At 41.7% G+C, this 18,237-nt stretch overlaps 1 protein-coding gene across 1 annotated transcript in view; it reads left to right on the forward strand.

Annotated features, from left to right (window-relative positions):
- The window catches only part of LOC119719652 (fibrous sheath CABYR-binding protein-like), a 31,763-nt gene extending 14,929 nt beyond the window's left edge, over positions 1–16,834 (forward strand). Inside the window, exons 9-20 of the mRNA XM_038189151.1 lie at positions 75–419; positions 582–849; positions 1,333–1,432; positions 1,954–2,090; positions 2,393–2,559; positions 3,060–3,190; positions 3,807–3,882; positions 4,152–4,235; positions 4,556–4,688; positions 5,003–6,916; positions 9,982–10,133; positions 12,506–16,834. Of these exons, the coding sequence (XP_038045079.1) occupies positions 75–419; positions 582–849; positions 1,333–1,432; positions 1,954–2,090; positions 2,393–2,559; positions 3,060–3,190; positions 3,807–3,882; positions 4,152–4,235; positions 4,556–4,688; positions 5,003–6,916; positions 9,982–10,133; positions 12,506–12,923 (3,925 nt within the window). The 3' untranslated portion in view covers positions 12,924–16,834. The remainder of the gene's footprint in view (positions 1–74; positions 420–581; positions 850–1,332; positions 1,433–1,953; positions 2,091–2,392; positions 2,560–3,059; positions 3,191–3,806; positions 3,883–4,151; positions 4,236–4,555; positions 4,689–5,002; positions 6,917–9,981; positions 10,134–12,505) is intronic.
- Positions 16,835–18,237: the final 1,403 nt, after the last annotated feature.

The raw sequence follows: 18,237 nt of genomic DNA on the forward strand, positions 1-18,237 counted from the left end.
TTGGGCGTCTCAACTACAGCAATCGCTTTGAATAATTAGTGGCAAATTGGTAATGTTATGTCTTTCTGTTTCAGTCAAGGAATGAGGCAACCCCCTCCAAATCACATGCAGCACCCGGGCCCCAACAGACCCCACGACAGAACCATGGAGAGACCCCACGACAGATCAGTGGACAGACCCCACGACAGATCCATGGACAGACCCCATGACCGACCCCATGACAGAACCATGGAGCGGCCCCGTGACAGATCCCTGGACAGACCCCGCAGCACACCCCCACACCGTATGGAGCACAGGGGACTGGGTCCCCCGCCAGCGAAGCATCCCCACCCCCCTCAGGCCAACGTCAGAGAGGTAGAGGCGAGGATAGTCAGACAGGGTCAGGTTTCGTCCTTGGCAGCACCTGAGACTGAGACCTCGTGAGTTTTCTTCTTTTTCCTACATTTAGATGATGTCTTAATTCAGTTGCTTGTGCCATAAAATGCTTAACATTCATGAAGGAATGGAACATTGCCCTATATTTTTCTGTCTCTTTAAAATGTTCTCTCTTTGGCCCTGTTTCCGTTTGTTTGTCACCCAAGAGAAAGGATCTCTGCCATGGAGCAGCAGATAGCCAGCCTGGCTGGTATGGTGCGCTCAGCTCTCAAGCCTGGCGAGCAGCCACCGCGAGGGCAGCAGATGCCCCAACAGCAGCCTCCGCGAGTGCAGCAGATATCCCAACAGCAGCCCCCGCGAGGGCAGCAGATATCCCAACAGCAGCCCCCACGAGGGCAGCAGATACACCAACAACAGCATCCCCCGCGAGGGCAGCAGATACCCCAACAGCAGCAGGCCAAGACCCCTGTACAGGTAAAGACAAAATAACTCACGGAAAGAATGTCGCACCCTGACGCCACTTTTTTTATCATATATCATATATCATCTCAGTGAAGGTCAGTCATCGCAAAAATGTTGAAAAGACATGAATCTGAGGCAGAAAAACTTCCGATTTTGTAAGGAAATACTTTGGAAATGTTCTTGACTCTCCATAGGCTTTGTACACAACTGCTGAAGTGGCGTCTGGATACTACATTCTTTCCTAACTCACTCATACAGGAAGGCAGGGTTCCCACAGTCATCAAAAAATCCTGGAAGATTCTGGAATTTAAAGCTATCGTGGAAAGTCGTGAAAAAAGTATTGGAATTTGGTATTTTGTTGCAAGGAGTCATGGAAAGTTGATATCCGAAGAAAAAAGTAATGGAAAGTAAAAGTTCATCCTGGAAAAGTCAAGGAAATTCAGTTTTCAGATTTCTGTGGGAATCCTGTAATTTGTTTTCATTTTTGTGTGTCAGACTCCCAACCGTAGCAAGAGTGAACTGACTGGCTTGAATGAGGAGATCATCCGGGCAACTCAGAACCAGAAGACATTCACAGCTGTGGACAGCTACAGAGGTAAGGATCTGCACACCCAGGCTTTCAAGTACTCCTTTTCTCACTTTTTCCTAGTTTTTTTACCTTGCTCCTACTTTTGACTTAAAATTCCTACTTTTTCCTACCCTACTTTTTCCTACTTTTTGTCCCACAACTCCGAAAAATGAAATCTCATTGAATATATTTCATAGCAGTGTTACACACTGTCATATGTAATCACACAATGAAGGGCTTGGGCGCAGGAGTACTGCAACTGTACTTCCAAGAGCTTAGTTGAGGATGGAGCACAAGTGTTGTGAGTACAGAATATGCCAGATGAGGCTTATAATACTGTGGACACAAGTATCAACGAAAACTCTGAAAGCCCGCAAAAGTCCTACGTTTATCCTGATTTTGTCCTTCAAAGGCCTACTTTTGTACTGTTTGTTAGAAAAATGTTATCCTAAGTATTCTCCTACTTTGTCGTGAGTCTGCTTGAAAGCCTGCAAACCATTAAGTAATAATTCAGTATCTAAATTCAGTCCTCTTTGTTCCTCCACCAGATGGAACGGACAGTCAGTCAGTAACCCCTCAGCCCATGAACGGCAGAGAGCTGCGGGAAACAACGCTGAATCTCAAGCACACAGTCAGGGACCTGAGGGACCAGCTCAAGCAGATACGCAAGCTGCAGCTCAATATGGTAAACTTGAGTCCTTGCAAGCCGCCATCTTGGTCTAGTTCCCTTTACATCAAGATATGTGTGTGATGATGTCCACCAACCACAGGGTGCACTGGGCCTTAGAGGCCACTCTGGCCTGTAACAACCATCCTATCAGATCCTGTAAATCACCTGTCTCTCTATACCCTCCCTCAGGTGCAAGACATGAATGTGGCCTTCAGGGCCGCCAATTGTCAGGTGCAACTGGCCTTAGAGGCCACTCCGGCTGGTAACCAGCATCCTGTTAGGTCTGATAAATGTTATTCGTCTCTATCCTTACTCAGGTCCAGGACATGAATGTGGCCTTCAGGGCCACCAACCGGAGGGTGCAACTGGCCTTACAGACCACTCCGGCTGGTAACGAGCATCCTATCAGGTCACTGCGGACTAGGACACACCAGGACTACGTCAAGTACCACATGAGCCGAGACAAGTTGGACAAAGAAATCAGGTAACGCAATGAACACATGTCCAATACCACTCTATACTATCAGCCTAAGAACCTACGAAGATGTTCCAGATCCAAGGCTTCGGCAGTCTGTCCGACCACACAAATATGGAACTCTCTTCCTGCCTAAATACCCCGTATCAGGAAACTGGCCAGCTTCAGTAGGGCAAATCACTATCTGGGCGACAAGCCATCAGCAGCCTCGATTTATCAAAAATGTTTCTTGCTGTAAAGGCCCAGAAAGCCTTGTGTTAAAAAAAAAAAATTTACAGGTATTCATGGCTGCCTGAATAGTGTCAAATCCAGAAAAATGTCCCAAGCATTGCACTTGTCTGGTGTATTCCAAGCCTTTAGCTGTCTTCTCAAAAGATGGCCACATCATGTGGTTACCATCTCGAAACAAACCCCTGACCCTCTGCCTTCAAGAGAAAGCACTTTTAAAAAATGACTAACTTCACAAAAGTACGGATATTCTTCTATTGATGTGTCACTTTGATTTTCAGAGACTTGGAATCGGCTGTGGAAGAGATGCGCGACGATGTCGTCAACCGACACTGCCACGTCAATTTGGCCGAAGTGGACGCCCTGGCCCAAACCATCGGCAACAGCAGCAAGCACATTGCTGAACAGAAAGGTTTGTCAATGAACTAATCTTATCTGAGAAAAGAAATAGTAATGACTGAAGCAATTAAACCTCCACAATAATGACTAATTTCATATTAGTTCCCTTCAAAGGAGTATCCATTGCTGTATAGACTTACCTGGTTCTCACTAATCCAGTGAAAGAGGACAATGCAAAATTAAAGGAGTAACTCAAGGTTTGACCCTGAGGTACCCCTCGTTAGAAACGAAACAGTTCTGGAAACTACTTTCCTCGATAACATCCATAGCATCATTGCTCAGAGACACCACTCCCTCTTCGGGCATATATCCGAAGGCTCCCAGAAGACAGGCCCAGACACGCCGCTCTCAACGTGCTTGTGGGTGCGCCCGACCTGATCCAACCTGGGCTAGGCGCAGAGGCCGACCTCGCAACACCTAGATGCATCAGCTCGAGGTAGATCACGAGGCTAACTCACGGCAGCTGTGGCATCTCGCTACAGATTGTCGCACCTGGATGGCTCTACAGTCGGGTACAGTGAACGATGCCGTTAAACTTTGTAAAACCTCTTGCAATCATACACATGCACTCGATATTCCTTCAAAAGTATTGAAAATTACTTATCGTTTCAATTTGTTTTATTTCGTAGTTGCTTTCCCAGTCCTGGCTGACAAGATGAAAGGTGTGATGCAGGGAGAGATGGAGATTGTCGTCAATGAAGAAAAGTAAGAGGCAGTCTAAAAACGACCTTTTTTTTCACGCTTTTTCTTTTTCTTACATCGGGTTTTGACCTTCGCCGAAGTATGTTTTAAACACTGTACACTCAGTGTTGTCTGAGGGCTTGTGAGAAAAATTCACAAGCTTACTCGGATTGGACCCACAACCGTGGTCGCCTGGCCGGGGTCGGCTGGCTGGTTCGAGTCTGATGTTGTAGTGGAGATAACAAGATAACAGTTAACAAGAGTACAAAAAATGTTTTGTTTCTTTGATAAAGTTTCATCAAGGAAGAGCCAGGCAAACTGGACGACTACATGAAACGCTGCAAGAAGGTCACCAATACTCTCTGCACACTAAAGAGGTCAGTTCCCATCGTGTTAGTTGTGCTTCCCCGCTGGTCATTCATCTTTTTGGCTTTCCCCTTCTATTCCTTGGGGAAATAGTAGCTACTTGTTGCTCTTCTGTTGACATTTTTCAACAACAACGTTCGGTACATTTTGTACACAAAAATCGGGAGCCAGGGACGATGTTCGGTATAGCTGAATGTTCGGTATAGCGGTGTTCGGTATAGTGACGTTCCACTGTATAGTATCCTGAAGTTTGCTGCTTCGTATCTTTCATTCACTTACTTATTTAGCCTGATATTGATTTTTATTTTGTTCTGTTCATTGTTTGTATCAGGCTTGCCTCAGTTCAAGAACACCGGACCCCAGTGGTACCAGTCTTTGAGCAGACCTCCCAGCCAGTCAACCGAGTAATGGAGACCATCCAGAGCATCTCTCCTAACCACGAAGAGAGGGTTAAGAACCTACAGGCAAGGGCAAAGTCTTTACTTCCTTTAGGCTATTAACTCGAATCCAGATCCCTCGTGGAGAATGTTGAGGATTGACAAAGGTAGTGACCAACCATGTTCTTAAAGCGAATAATGTCTTGATTGCTTATGGTTAGGTTCTCTTTGCATACTATTTGTTTTCTATTGGTCAAATACCTTGGATGTTCTATGGCACTAACTGAAGCTGTTGATTTTTTTTCCTCTTTGAAGCCGTGAAGAACTCATTGAAGATCTCTTTTCATACCTGCTTGGTGAATTTTCAGCCTTACTAATGTTCCTATTAATGCTCTCAACAGACTGCCACTGCGTCTCGGGATCGCAAGCGCCCACTCAACACAGCCCAGGAGCTTCACCGTTTCCAGATGGATCTTGGCAAGGGCCGCCGGTCCCTCAAGAGGACCCAAAACCTGGACCGGATCAACCAGCGACGGAGGGCCAAGCTGCGGGAGCTCTACCAGAGCGAGGAGCACGATGCCATGACCCCAATCCTGACACCAGAGAAGATGGCCAAACAGGGGAAAAAGAAGACTCCACCTCCCCCGCCGCCAAAGAGGACCCATCTCTCCCAGCAGGCAGTGGCTTCTCACTCGCCAACGTCTCCCGTGACTCCAGGAGGTACAGCATCAGGACCCAACCTGACCCCGAAGCCCAAATTAGTGGTGACCACATCTGACGACAATGGCGAAGCTGTTCCGGTCGTCCCGCCTAAGCCGGCGATGATGGTGCCCAAGAAGCTCCCGCAACAGGTGGATGCTGATTCTAGTTCTGCACGTTCTGCCCCAGACCTTAGTTCATGCATGATTAGCACGTGTAGTGTGAATTCCGAGTGCCTGGTCAGTCCCATTAAGGGCCAAACCCAGCCATCGTGTGCTCTGTCCCCCTCAGGTTTTAAGAGTGAGCCCTTGCTTGCCATCTCAGAGATTGTCCCGAATAGCATGACTAATCCGAAACAGGAGATCCAGGCAGTTAAGGGAGTTGGTAAGCCTTCTGGAAACAATTCTCCCCGGCATGTTTCTCATCCTTTACCAGGAACTGTCATGACCTCCCAGAGTATGCAGATGAGGTCACAGGGTGGTCAAGCAGCGCCCCGGCCTGGACTGACCTCTCCCAAAGGTGTGACCTCCCCTCGGGGGGTGGTGACTCCAGAGGGAGGGGTCATGCTGTCCCAGGGGGCGGTGATGATCGCCAAGAGTGGGTCCGCTACCTCCCCTGGCCTGGCAACAACCCCGCAGCGCCAGGCACCAGTCCGCCTCCTGAGTTCCAGCTCCCAGGCCAGCCCTACCAAGACCAACTCCCCAACATCTCCACAATACAAACAATCGGGCATCCCTGTTCTCAAACAAGCTCAACATTCCATCAGGGTCCAACAAACGACCAAAACAAAGGTCATTGAAGGAGTTAACCAGAGTATGCCCTCTTCCAAAACACGAACCCTTCCAAGTAGTCCGCCAAGAGATGTGCTAACCCAGCGGCGGTCCAGCGTTCCTTCAGCAATGGATATTGCACCCCCACCGAAGCCCCCGAGGGGATGCATAGATGCCCCAAAAGATCCAACAGATGCTCCACCCCCCTCTGCCTTTCGCCCCCTTGCCATTCCAGGCTGGAAGGAGACCAGTTTAGATGAGTTGCCTCAGAAGAATAAACCACGTCGGCACACGGTTACACTCCCTCAGCATCCCAAGCGCAATGGGTGGGCACCACCAGTCACTGATCATCCCGTTAACGGCTCAGTACAAAAACCTCAGCCTGGTCCCAGGAGCACATCTCTACCCCAGCAGAACGGCCCTCTTGACAGACGTGATGTAATTAATGAACCAAAAGCAGCTCCTGCTCAAAGGGGTGTCTTGAGCAAATCTCAGTCAGGGACAGATGGTCAACTCAATGCAGAAAAGCGATCCTCCTTGCAGAGGCAGAATTCTGACCCAGGATCCCGCCCGGTTGTCACAATTGTCGACAAAAAGGGAGCCCTCAAAATCCAACAACTGAAGGAGCAGTATGCCAAGCTCCGGAAGCTCCAAGAGGAGCAGAAGAAGTTGGAGCAGCAAAGCCCAAAGAAAAGCCCCTCACAACCAGAAGCCACTCAGCCAGAGCAACCTGTTAGAGAAAGCACGTCAACTGACTTGCAAGCCAAGACCCCACCCTCAACAGCCTTAGAGGTTGATGTCTCATACAGCCAAGGGGAAACGTCCAGGACGGAGGACCAAGATGAGGTGACGCCCCTCCTCTCCCACAACTCTCACCCTCCTTCCCTTCTTGCATCTCAGGCTGTGCTGCCGCCTCCTTCGCACGCCAACTGCCTCTCGCTCATTCAACTTCGCACTCACTCAAGCCCCACTAAAGCTGGCTTTAAGAAGATCTTTAGCATTTAAATTAGATTAATCCAATATCCTCAATAACATGCACCTTGAAAGCCATCATGTTTGGAACAATTTCATGATTTGTTGCAAAACAAACTTTAATCAAGTCCTTTTTCTGTCAGTCTAAGGTACATTGAACATTCTTTAGCACAGTGAACATAATAAAAATAACATGGCACACGCAAAAAAAATAGGAATGTATCATTTGCACTTGTCACTGTCCCTTAAATTCTACCGAAGACTAATTTGGTGACCACAATGAGAAGCAAATTTTTGAGGCAGAACCAGGCTTGCGCTCAGTACACACGCACTCCGGGCTCCTTCAACCAATAGGGTCAACAAAATATGCGCGCCTCGTCTTTAAGAGCGCGAGTGGCATGGGCCCGGACGTGGACGTGGTTCCACCTCAAAAATGGCTTGTTATTTTGTTCGCCGAGTTTAGTCCGTACCAACAAGTTTGATAGCTTTGTTCCCAAAGACTGCTGTGCTCTTAACTATTTTCTTGTCAAAGAAAAAAAAGCTTTCTGCCATTGCTGGTGTATGCTCCTTGTAGCTTTATCCTTCATAACACATCTTTAATCTCTTTTCCCTTTTAAAGGTTCTTGCCAAGTAAACTTACAGTTTCCCAGGGTTCCTGCACCTGCTCAATAACTTCCTCACGGAAATCATGGAAAATCCATGTAATTTCAATGGGAAAATGAGGATAAAATGGAAACAAAAACATTGAAGCCTTAAAAAGTCAAACATTTGAGACAACTGTTCAAAGATTTTTTAACCATTTTTTATTTCCTTTTTTCCCCCTTTTACTTTCAAATGGACATAAACTTTCAACTTTTTTCCTTTTAATTTTGTGAAAACTGTGAATGTATGACTGATGATTTAAAACGTCTGTGTGGAGTGTTCCATGTCGTAATGTGTCATGGAGTTATGTCCATTTGAAAAATCTGTTTTCCCAGAATCAGTTGAAAACTGGAAATTGTTATTAAAATTGTGCAGGAGCCCTGTTTACCCCGGAATGGCCCGTATAATTAGACGTAACCACCCCAATGTAAGTAGACACTCGGTCTCTGGTGGTCTGTATTTGGTGGTGGTTCGAATCCCCTTTTGTCTTTTGCTTTGCAGCAGTTTGTAGTTGTTTAAGTGCACTTGTGTTCCAGTGCAACAACAAAGTATTGGTCCTTTTTACAGTTATTTTTTCAAACTTGGATATTGTGGGGAGATAACAACCATAACCTTCTCTTGTAGAGTTACTTGAAAAAAAAAAGAATCGAAGCACTGTTAATAGTAATAATTGGTACTTAGATTGCGCTTTTAAGTGAGATCAAAGCACTTTACATTTCTTTACCCCTGATCATTGGGCCAATGAAGCATTTCAAATACAGTCTCAGTTCCCTGGGGAGTACACAGCTTGATGCTGCCATTTCAGCGCAAAGCAGCTAAAATCAATTACAATAACCATCTCTGCCCTCACAGGTACCCATTGATTCCTGGGTGGGGAGAAGCAATGAGTGACAAAGTGCCTTGCCCAAGGGCAAGAGCACCACAACCTGAGGCTGTTAATTTAACCTTCTCTAAAAGAGCCAACGATCTTCAAATTTCGAATCTTCCATCTTAGTACATGTTTCCTTTACTTTTTAGCACATGTTTCATCGTTATAAGTGTCCAATTCTGTACATGTTTTGCTTTTCGTAATGTAAGTATCTCAGCTATTTCAGCTGATAGTATTTCGTTTTGCAGTCATCTTTTTTGTCTTCATCAAGAAATATTGTCCTTTTTTAATAATTAAAAATAATTTATGAAAATAAAAAAAACTGGTATTTTCATTCAGAATATGCATTTTCCCTGTCCCTTTTTTGGTGGTGAATTTTAGTGGGTGTCAGAATAATTGTTATTAAGTCTGAAATTTCTGATAATCTGTATTTTTTGCCTGCTTCTAAATTTTTCGGCACGTGGTCCATATTTTTTGCTTTGCGCTTGAAGTTGTTGCAGTAAGCTTACATCAGCTCCACAGTTAGGCATTTTGGTGAGACATTTTGTTGCATGGAAAGTTTTTACTGCTTTTTGGCATGTGTCAATGCTTATTTGCATGTTACAGCTTCTTTCTGCATGAACAACGAACATTTGATTATCAACGAAATATGATATAAAGCATTTAAGATATCACCGTGAATATTTGAATTGATAGCCAGAAGAGTGATGCAATGATAACAATGATTTCATTGACAATAAATTTGTTTAACAAAGTGTTTTTAAGTTCCCATCCACCCAATTTGTTCCAAAAAAGCTTTTCCTTGTATCTTATAATATGCTTTTCCATTTTTTAAGCTATAGCCTACACAAAGCAAAACTGATCTCAAACTATATCCATATCCCTGGAATAAATATTCTATAAACCTATTACTGACTTTTTTCATGTCTTATATTCGTTTTAACCAATCTTTAATAAGCTGTAGTGAAAATCCATTCAAATTCACCCAACATAAATATTATTATGATTGTATATTGGTTTCGTAATTGAATATTCATGAGCTTTTACCTCTTCCCCAGGGGTTGGGGCAATTTGCTTAAACGCCCCCAAATAATTGAATCATGAATATTTATGTTTTCTCCTTACTGCATATTCATGAGTCTTTCTTGGCTCCTCCCACTTTTGCACTTTTTCTGCTCCTGTACACCTACATGATATGGCTCCTTTACTGTCTGGCATGTTACATATTCAAAATCGTAATGAAAATCCATTCGAATTCACCCAAAATGAATATTTATCACTGTGAATGTATGTTCTTTAAGTGCTCTCGTAATTGAATATTCATTGCCACTTTTCCCTAAACGCCCCCAAATAATCAATATTCATCATGAAAATGAATGACCTCTCCAAACTGCATATTCATGAGTTTGTCTTGTCTCCTCCCACCCAGGGCTCCAGCTACACCAAACAGACTGTAGTCTACCGAGCGGGCCCCAAACCCTACAGAACGGACGACAGGAAACTCAGCGGGTCATCTCTGGACGACCTGGATAATACAACAACCGTGATCACCACAACGAAAAGAGAAATTATTGCGGATAGGTGAGTTATTATTCAACTTCAAAAAGTTCTTTTGTGGAGCACAATCAATCTGACTTCATATAAACCAATTATTAGGTTCATAGGAAATAAAGGAAATAATCTTCTCCTTTTTTTTATTTATATATTTATTTTTTACTTGTATTCTATAGTATGATATTTATGTACTACATGTAAATCAAATTGAATACCATGCACGTTTGTAGGGCTTCACAAGATTTAATATAGTTTATACAAGGTGCCTTTTGTGAAGACTTTCAAAAACTCACAATACAGGGAGATGTAAAGCTACATGTTTGGATCTTACAAAGTTCTGAAATAGCTGCAAAGTTCTGTTAATTTTTGTGCATCTTTAAACATTCTCTGGCACTCCCATTATAAGCATACCAGTACCGACTTTCTGTTCAAAATCACCTAATCAAAAATTATACAGAGACTGTAAATACACCTCTTTTTTTAAGATCATATACATTTCTTTTTGACTGCTTCTGTTAATAAGCGAGACCTTATATACTTTTTAGGCTTCATTTAATGCTGACTGAATAATTTCATCTTTTTTTCAATTAATTTATTCTGGTCATTTCCTTTCTTTCCCGTTCTTTTCTACTTCTTAAAGTTCTCTCCCCCAATTGTCCTTTCTCAGAGCCTGAAAACTTCCCAGATTTCCCTGCCAGACAAACTCTCAACTTGTAGGTCTTCATCGTGTTTTTTGTTGTTGTTTTTGGTTGTTTGTTTTTTCCAAATTCTGTTTGGATTTTTTGACTGTAATGTTTCACTGTGACCTTTGACCCCAAAAAAGCTGCTCTATATTTTGGTGTGCTGTGGAGATTTTTATTTCTTGACAATTTTTTTTATGGTTGTCAGATTTATATTGCGATGGTTTTTATTTTTCTGTTATTCCACTTTGAGTTACTTAAACATGTTTAAAGTTCTTTTCTGAAATTTGAATTTTTAAAATCTGTTGTTTTGATGAAAACAACAGCAACAAAAACTAGATTGCATGATAGTTACGTGTTGCCAGTGTTTTCAAAGGAGCTTTTTTCTGTGTTTCAGGCTCATTCAGTACCTTCTTCAATAAAAAAGGTTGATCCCAAAGATTATAATAACTGCACTTAAAATACGTGCAGTTGCAAATCTGCAGGGTTCGACCTTAGCGGTAGTCCTCTCGCCAAATGTGAGTTAAAATTTTTAAAAACTGGACTCGTCAAAACCAGTAGCCGCCTGGCAAGTCAAACTTATTGTAAATAACATTATCGTTTAGGATATTCTGGTGACAAAATTTTTAAAATTCTAATGCGGACTAGTGAAAAGGCCTGCAGACCAGATGATGTATACATGTATTTCACTAGTCCAGCTGGCTAGTGAAAAAAAAGTTAAGGGCCAACCCTGATCTGAGGGTATGTGATGAACGGTACTGAAAGGGTTATTTGCTTTGGGAAAATGTTCTTATTGTTAGTAGTGTGAGAACTTTGATCAGGATTTGTTTCTTTGCAGTTTGTTGTAGCGATTGAGCCAATGAAGTTCTTTGTGATTTTATGCCAACCCCTTTCCCGCAGATGGTTTTACTGACGATAGATTTCTTTGCCCTTAATGCGCTCAAAACTTTTGTCAAGCTAACCTCATAATGGGTTTGATGTCTTTATGCAAACAAGACCTAAAATCTTCAGTTACAATCGTGTCTGTTGCACATTCTTGCCTGTGTTTAACCTTAGGCATTATATATATAGGGATTCGAAGAAACACACTTACAAAAAGGTGGCTTTATGTAGGCTTTACAGAGACAGTGTTCCAAGGTATTGCAACTAGAATTGTTGGTGCATTTTCACCATCCTTGGGGGCCCAGTATGCATTGAGGCACGTAAGATCATCCCAAAAAGTAATCTAGCAAATTATCATAAAAAAAACTTATTTGCATTCAAGATCATTCTAGTACTAAACACCCCATGCAATCATTTCTTCTGGCGTGCAGTCATTACGAAGAAATCAAGAAATGTAGTTGATTTCCAACGATCAGTCAATTGACTGATCGTTGGAAATAAAGAGTTCTATTGACAAAATCATGTTTCGTGATCAAAAGGTTGTGCATGGTTTTTCAGTGTTTTTTCTTGAAAAGTGTGATATCCACTTAGTTGAAACTGCAACAGAATAGGATTGAACACATTCTTTGGATTGTGAGTGGCGATATTACTGGCAACAAACAAAATGCATGAAAAGCAAATGTTCCTATTGCCTACAACTTAAGCCCGGAGACTGCATGAAATATGGCCTAAAACTTTACGTCCGAATTGCATGACTATGTGTATGGTGTGTGCTTGAATGTTCACCTTTTGTACCGTCTGTTTTTTCCCCCCTCTGTTTCATCCTCTCTACTACAGCATCCCCGTCACCAATGGTGTGGTCCACCAGCCGGTCTTCTCCCAGTTCAAAGTGCATGAGATGGCCCCGCGGAACTTTGCAACCAAGGCCAAACCGGGGGTGTCCCCAAACCCACAAGTGACGGTGGTGAACGGTAACGGTATTGAGGATAAACCCTCCCCTAAACCCAACGGCGAGACGACGACTATTGATGTAAAAAAGCCCAGTTCCGAAAAGGAGGCGGTAATCCAAAATGGAGGAGGGAAGCAACCACTTACAAACGGGGGGAGTGATGTCGTGGAGGGGCAAGGAGAACGGGTTATTGAGAGGACAGAGACGGAGGTTAAGAGGTTTAACGCCGTCAACGCCAATCTAAACGGGAAACCGGAACTGAAGACAGTCTACACCAAGAGACTGGAGGAAACATTCATCTTTTAGACAAACAAACAAACCTCTTAGACTGGAGTCCTGTCCTCATAACGCACGTGTACATGAGGACAGGCAACGGCCTCATGCTTCTGATATCTTATTGGTTGCTATGCATCTTGGCTGTGACACCTCCCCTTAATGTTGATTGCCCTACTTCTCATGTGCACTCATGCGTCTCGCTCATTGCCGCACCTCATTGGTACAAGGGTAGATATTTAAATTAGGTTGACCCCTACGTCAAAGGTCAATCTGACAATTGACAAGCTGGTCGGTATCAGACTTTAAATGGCTTTTTGGAGTCCGCGTTCGGACCAACACACTCCAAGCTGTTATGCAATCCTTTCAAGTTCATAAACTGCCCAGGAATTCGGGCAATGATATTTATACTATTACAGAACCTAAAAATGTATTTAAAAAAAACGGTTTTACTGAACACTTAAAAACCCTTCGAAATAAATATATTTTCTTAAGTGAGATTTAAGTAAGCTCTTTTTGGAAAACAAAAGAATATTTATCAATAAAAAATTGGGGAAAAAAATCTGTTTTCATATTTATTCATCCCCAACATGATAATTTGTCGCAAAAATTGTGTCCATCTCAGATCAAAATAATATGCATAACATCTCTTCAGTATTCAAATATATTTGTCCTAATTAAGATAAAGTATGTAAATTATGTACAGAGCAGCATGAATATTCAGTAGATGTGGTATCTTAAGTTATGCAGAGTTGTACTGCCTTTCCAATTTTCATACATTTGCTTAGTTGGTATGCAATCTGTTTTATATTGATTTTTGGAGGTTTTGTGTCGAGTGTTTTTCTGTGAGAATGGAGTGCCTTTAAACATCCAACCTAAACAAAAAAAATAATAAAACAATAATAAATAAATGATGATCAGTTTCTCTGTAGAACCATTACATCCAGAAAGAAGTTCTCTTTTGATCAATTGTAAAAAAAAAAATGCAGTTAAAAATGCAAAAACATAAGCAACGGGTGAATATATTTTATTTGCAAAAATACAGTGTTGTGGTGAAGATACAGTTGGTTTCATTCGCAATGCATTTTCTAGATTGGTGTCTTCCAGACGTTATCAAACCAACAGGGAGTCGTGTTTCTATTAGCTCTTCTCTGATTGGCTGAATAAGACATTCATGGGGCATTTGTTCTCTTCTCATCCAATCATTGAGATTGGTATTTCTTGTTTACCGTTCTGTGATTGGCTGACGTTCATTTTATTCCTCTCATCCAATCACACCAAATAGTAGTTTGCTGTTCCCCGATTGGTTGATTTGTATTTTCACTGGGGGCAGCCATCTTTGTTTCTGCCGACCTCCATTCGCGAGTATGCAGTTCGTGTCTTTGCGAAGTACCAAGTTGAAACCAATGATTTCAGGCACCATTTGAAAGAAATTTTCCAACTCGGAAGTAAATTCATTTGTAAAACTAGTCATAGAAGGATACGGACTGTTTCAGAAATGCAAGTAAGTATTGGATTTCGTAGAAAAGTAGGGCCTATATTTTAGAAAACTCACGTGAATTATTCATGTATTGATTGCTGGCAATTATTTTTGTGTTTGTTCACACACAACCAAAACGTTTGGGGGGGGGGGGAAGCAGAGAGCTAATGATTGCTGTAAGTAAATTCGGTTACTAGTTTATATTGTACATAGAGTTTGATGAAGTTTATGATAGCACTGTGTAAATCTTACTGGTCCTGTTTATAGTATAGAGTTATTCGGCGATTTTGGAAGTAATTTAGTTAATGAGACTTGAGTGATATATGTTGGAGTTGATCTTACAATGAGTGCGGTGAAATTCAGATTAAGTTCAATACAACGGCTCAGTTGGAGAGTTATTAAACATTAGCCGTTTCGGACTACATTTTTCATAAATTCACATGCACAGTGAATTGGTTCTTTATTGAACAAGATTCACTCAAACGATTTACATTGGAAGAGAAAGTTCATATCCAACCTACGGCTTTTAATGAGCAATAATTATTGTACTCTTTCCATCCCAATGACAGTGGTATTCCATATGCAGCTGCAGTACACTATGCATTCTAGCAGGTATTCTGTTTCAGCTGTTCATATGTTTTGTGCCTGGCGTATTACTTTATACCTATAGCAGCTTTTCACAGCTTACCCTGCTAGCCACAGAATTTCATGCTTACGATCACCATTTCGTGCTAACAACAGTGCTAGCAGAAAAATTACATGTACAATGTATGTGCTAATCCTATCCTGTGAGCACAGAATCATATCCTTAGTTACGGGAATTACGCATGCGCATAAGCCAAACTTCCTTGCTAACCCGTGAAATACGCTTACCGTAAGTACAGACTTGTTTGCTGCAGTAAGCGGGAATTTTTCGCTAACGGTAAAACAGAGCCATGAAATTGGGCCATGTTGTCAACCATTAATGTAAGTTGTATCTGGCATGTTTGAGATTGCCTATCTGCCGATAGGTTTGGCAGACAGTGCATACATGCAGGGCTAACTGGTCAAGGTACTGAAGTGCTGCTAACAAATTAGCTTAGCACAGAAAGAGTACGCTTAGCAGGAAAACTGATTAACTTTAATATGTAAAACATGATTTGAACCCTGGTTCGTATTCATTCAATACTTTTGATTTATTTGGGCAATAATATTGAATTTTTTTCAAGGAGTGTTATTTCTTAAGTATTCAATACAGTGCCTTTTTTGCTCTGACAAATCTTCCACAACTTCAAATACCTCAGCAAATAGTCTCTTCACAAATCGGACTGCAACATTAACAAACATCAGCTGAAATTGTTCAACTGTAAATATTATAAATAAACCGATTTGAAAAGCAAAAGTTTGTATTATAGATATTTCTGGATTTACCAGATATTTTGTGGTGTTTGAGTAGGTATCTATTGAAATCAAGTGTAGAATACTGTGTATTTCTAGACCCAGGTCCACGTTTTATTTGATTTTTATATTCATAGGGTATTCTGTTTTGTACTTTGTACGCATGGCATGCAGCAATTTCAAGTACATGTTCTGTATTCGGGGTTTTGGGCGTTGGTGTATTGTGTATGGATATATTGTACAAACGCAATTTGGTATGTTGTTGAAAACTGCAGAATGTTTGGGTTTTTGAAAGGCTGCATTTTTCAAAGTTTTTTTTGACGGCGGTACCGCGGTACGTGAATGTCAAAAGCTGTATAGAACTATGCAATTATGCTTTGTACTGAGAACTGGGTATTTCTCCCTTTTTTCGGCGAGTTTCTGAATGAGAGTTCGCTTCAAGAGTGGCATTTTAAATAACTTTTCCCAAATTTCATCGAGATTTTTTTATAATGGCCTTGCATAGGTTCAGTTTATTCTGATGTTTGTTTATGGGAGAAGCTAGACTAATGGGATTCTTTTTATTTACATACTTTTTCTTGCAACTCAGTGTTATGTATGTGTCTTTAGTATCAACTCTAAAACACTTTAATTACAAAATAAAGTTTATTTTGTTATTCAGTTTCATTTGGGAGGGTAAGCACAATATTTGTTTCTAGAACAAAGGATTTTGTTTATATTATGGAATAGGTGGATCTAATTTGTGTGTAAAAAAAATACCAAAAATGATGAAGTTATCTGCTTCATTCTTGCTTTGTGAAAACGCACGATTTGTTTAACAAAAGGAGATATGGCATTTGAGAGTTTGTTGTTTTTTCGGAATTTACTGTACAGAACGTCTATTTATTCAACTAAACTGATTAAAGCTGGGCGAATTACGAGCGCGGTAGTCTAACGTAGACACATCAGCGAACTTGAACGAATCCTGAAGAACAAATAAAAAGAACTATAAAACCGAAGTGAAGATAAAATAGGAACGGGTCTCGTTGTTGTGAAAGAGGTCAGCAAAATAAATGAGTTGTAGAATAAAACTGCGTTTATGGCAATCCTGCAGTGTCCAGTGTTTAATTTATTTGTTTAAAGGTTTCACGAAAGAGTAGCCACATCATTTCAGTTTACAAAGTTCATTTTAAAATGGGAGTTTGGTTAATAATTGGTGCATTGGTTCTCCTTGCCTTCCATTTCTGCGGCCCAGGTCCGAATCCCACTTGCCCAGACGCAGTTTCCAAGATTTCCCTCCTACCTCTTCAACTTACATTTTTCTTGATTTTCTTGTGGTTTCACAACCTCGCAAAGGTCACATGTGCAAAAGTACTTTTAACAAAGGTCAGTGTATAATTTGTAAATTACGGGAACTACTTGCCCAATCGTCTCCTGTTTTTGTTTATCCATAGAAAAGGGAAAAACATTTGGCTTGTCCGTAAGCGCAGGTGGAAAGCCAAACAATCTGATTGAATGAAAAGTTTAATGCCAGCAGCCAAGGTTGTGCCGATAAACGAAACAACGATGTAAAGGATGACACATCGGAAAGGCCGAATCAACAGGAACAAAGTAAATGAATTTATTTTGAAGGGCTTTTCTGTTCACAAATTGAAAGAATTCACAAACATCAAATCAACGGGAAATGGATACGCAGTTGTTTTTTGATATCCTTAGGGACGATAATGGTGTTTTGAAATGGATCATTGTCATGATAGTGCGCGTGCAGGAAACGCTGACAATGGGAAAGTACATCGTGTGAACGCTCGCAGATGTGGAGGAATTACCGCACGTGGAAACGCCCACTTGTGGGTTTATCGTAAATGAATAACAAAGTCGTCATTAATGTTTGCACGCCATTAGTGTAAAGAGAAACGACTAATGTTGTGATGACATTGTGGTCATTAGTTGCTATGTTTTAACTGGGCTTTTACGTGGGCGACGTAATTTGCGTCCCTAATTAGCCATTTTTGAAAATCTCGAATTCGGTAATCAACACTGACTGTGAAACTGCAGTGTTAATTCAATCATCACCATGCAATATCTACATTTTACTGTACCACTCGTCCAATATGTCATACGATTATTTAGTAATGCAACCAAATTTATGGCTTCTTATTTTAGACTGATACCAAGACAAACGCCAACATTGATATTGTCACTTCCCAAATAGAAGGCAATGCTCAACCTCGTCCCCAAGGCGTAGAACAGTACGCTCAGCTAAGCGGCTTTTCAAACTTGTCGCGAGGTTGAAAGCAGAACCTGTGAGCGAGGTTGGCTACCACTTGGTTTGTAGCCCTCAAGTCAAAATTAAGTTTATAGTACTAAAAACTATACTGTAACCAAGCGCGGCTCCAGGGGGGGGGGGGGGGGGGTTGAACCCCCCCTCCTCTGACACCCCCCCCCCCCCCAAAAAAAATGGCCGCAACAATCGGACATAAAAAGAAAAACCTGAAAGCCCATCATTTAAGT

The sequence above is a fragment of the Patiria miniata genome, unplaced genomic scaffold (genome assembly GCF_015706575.1).
Source record: "Patiria miniata isolate m_02_andy unplaced genomic scaffold, ASM1570657v1 HiC_scaffold_8, whole genome shotgun sequence".
NCBI lineage: Eukaryota > Metazoa > Echinodermata > Asteroidea > Valvatida > Asterinidae > Patiria > Patiria miniata.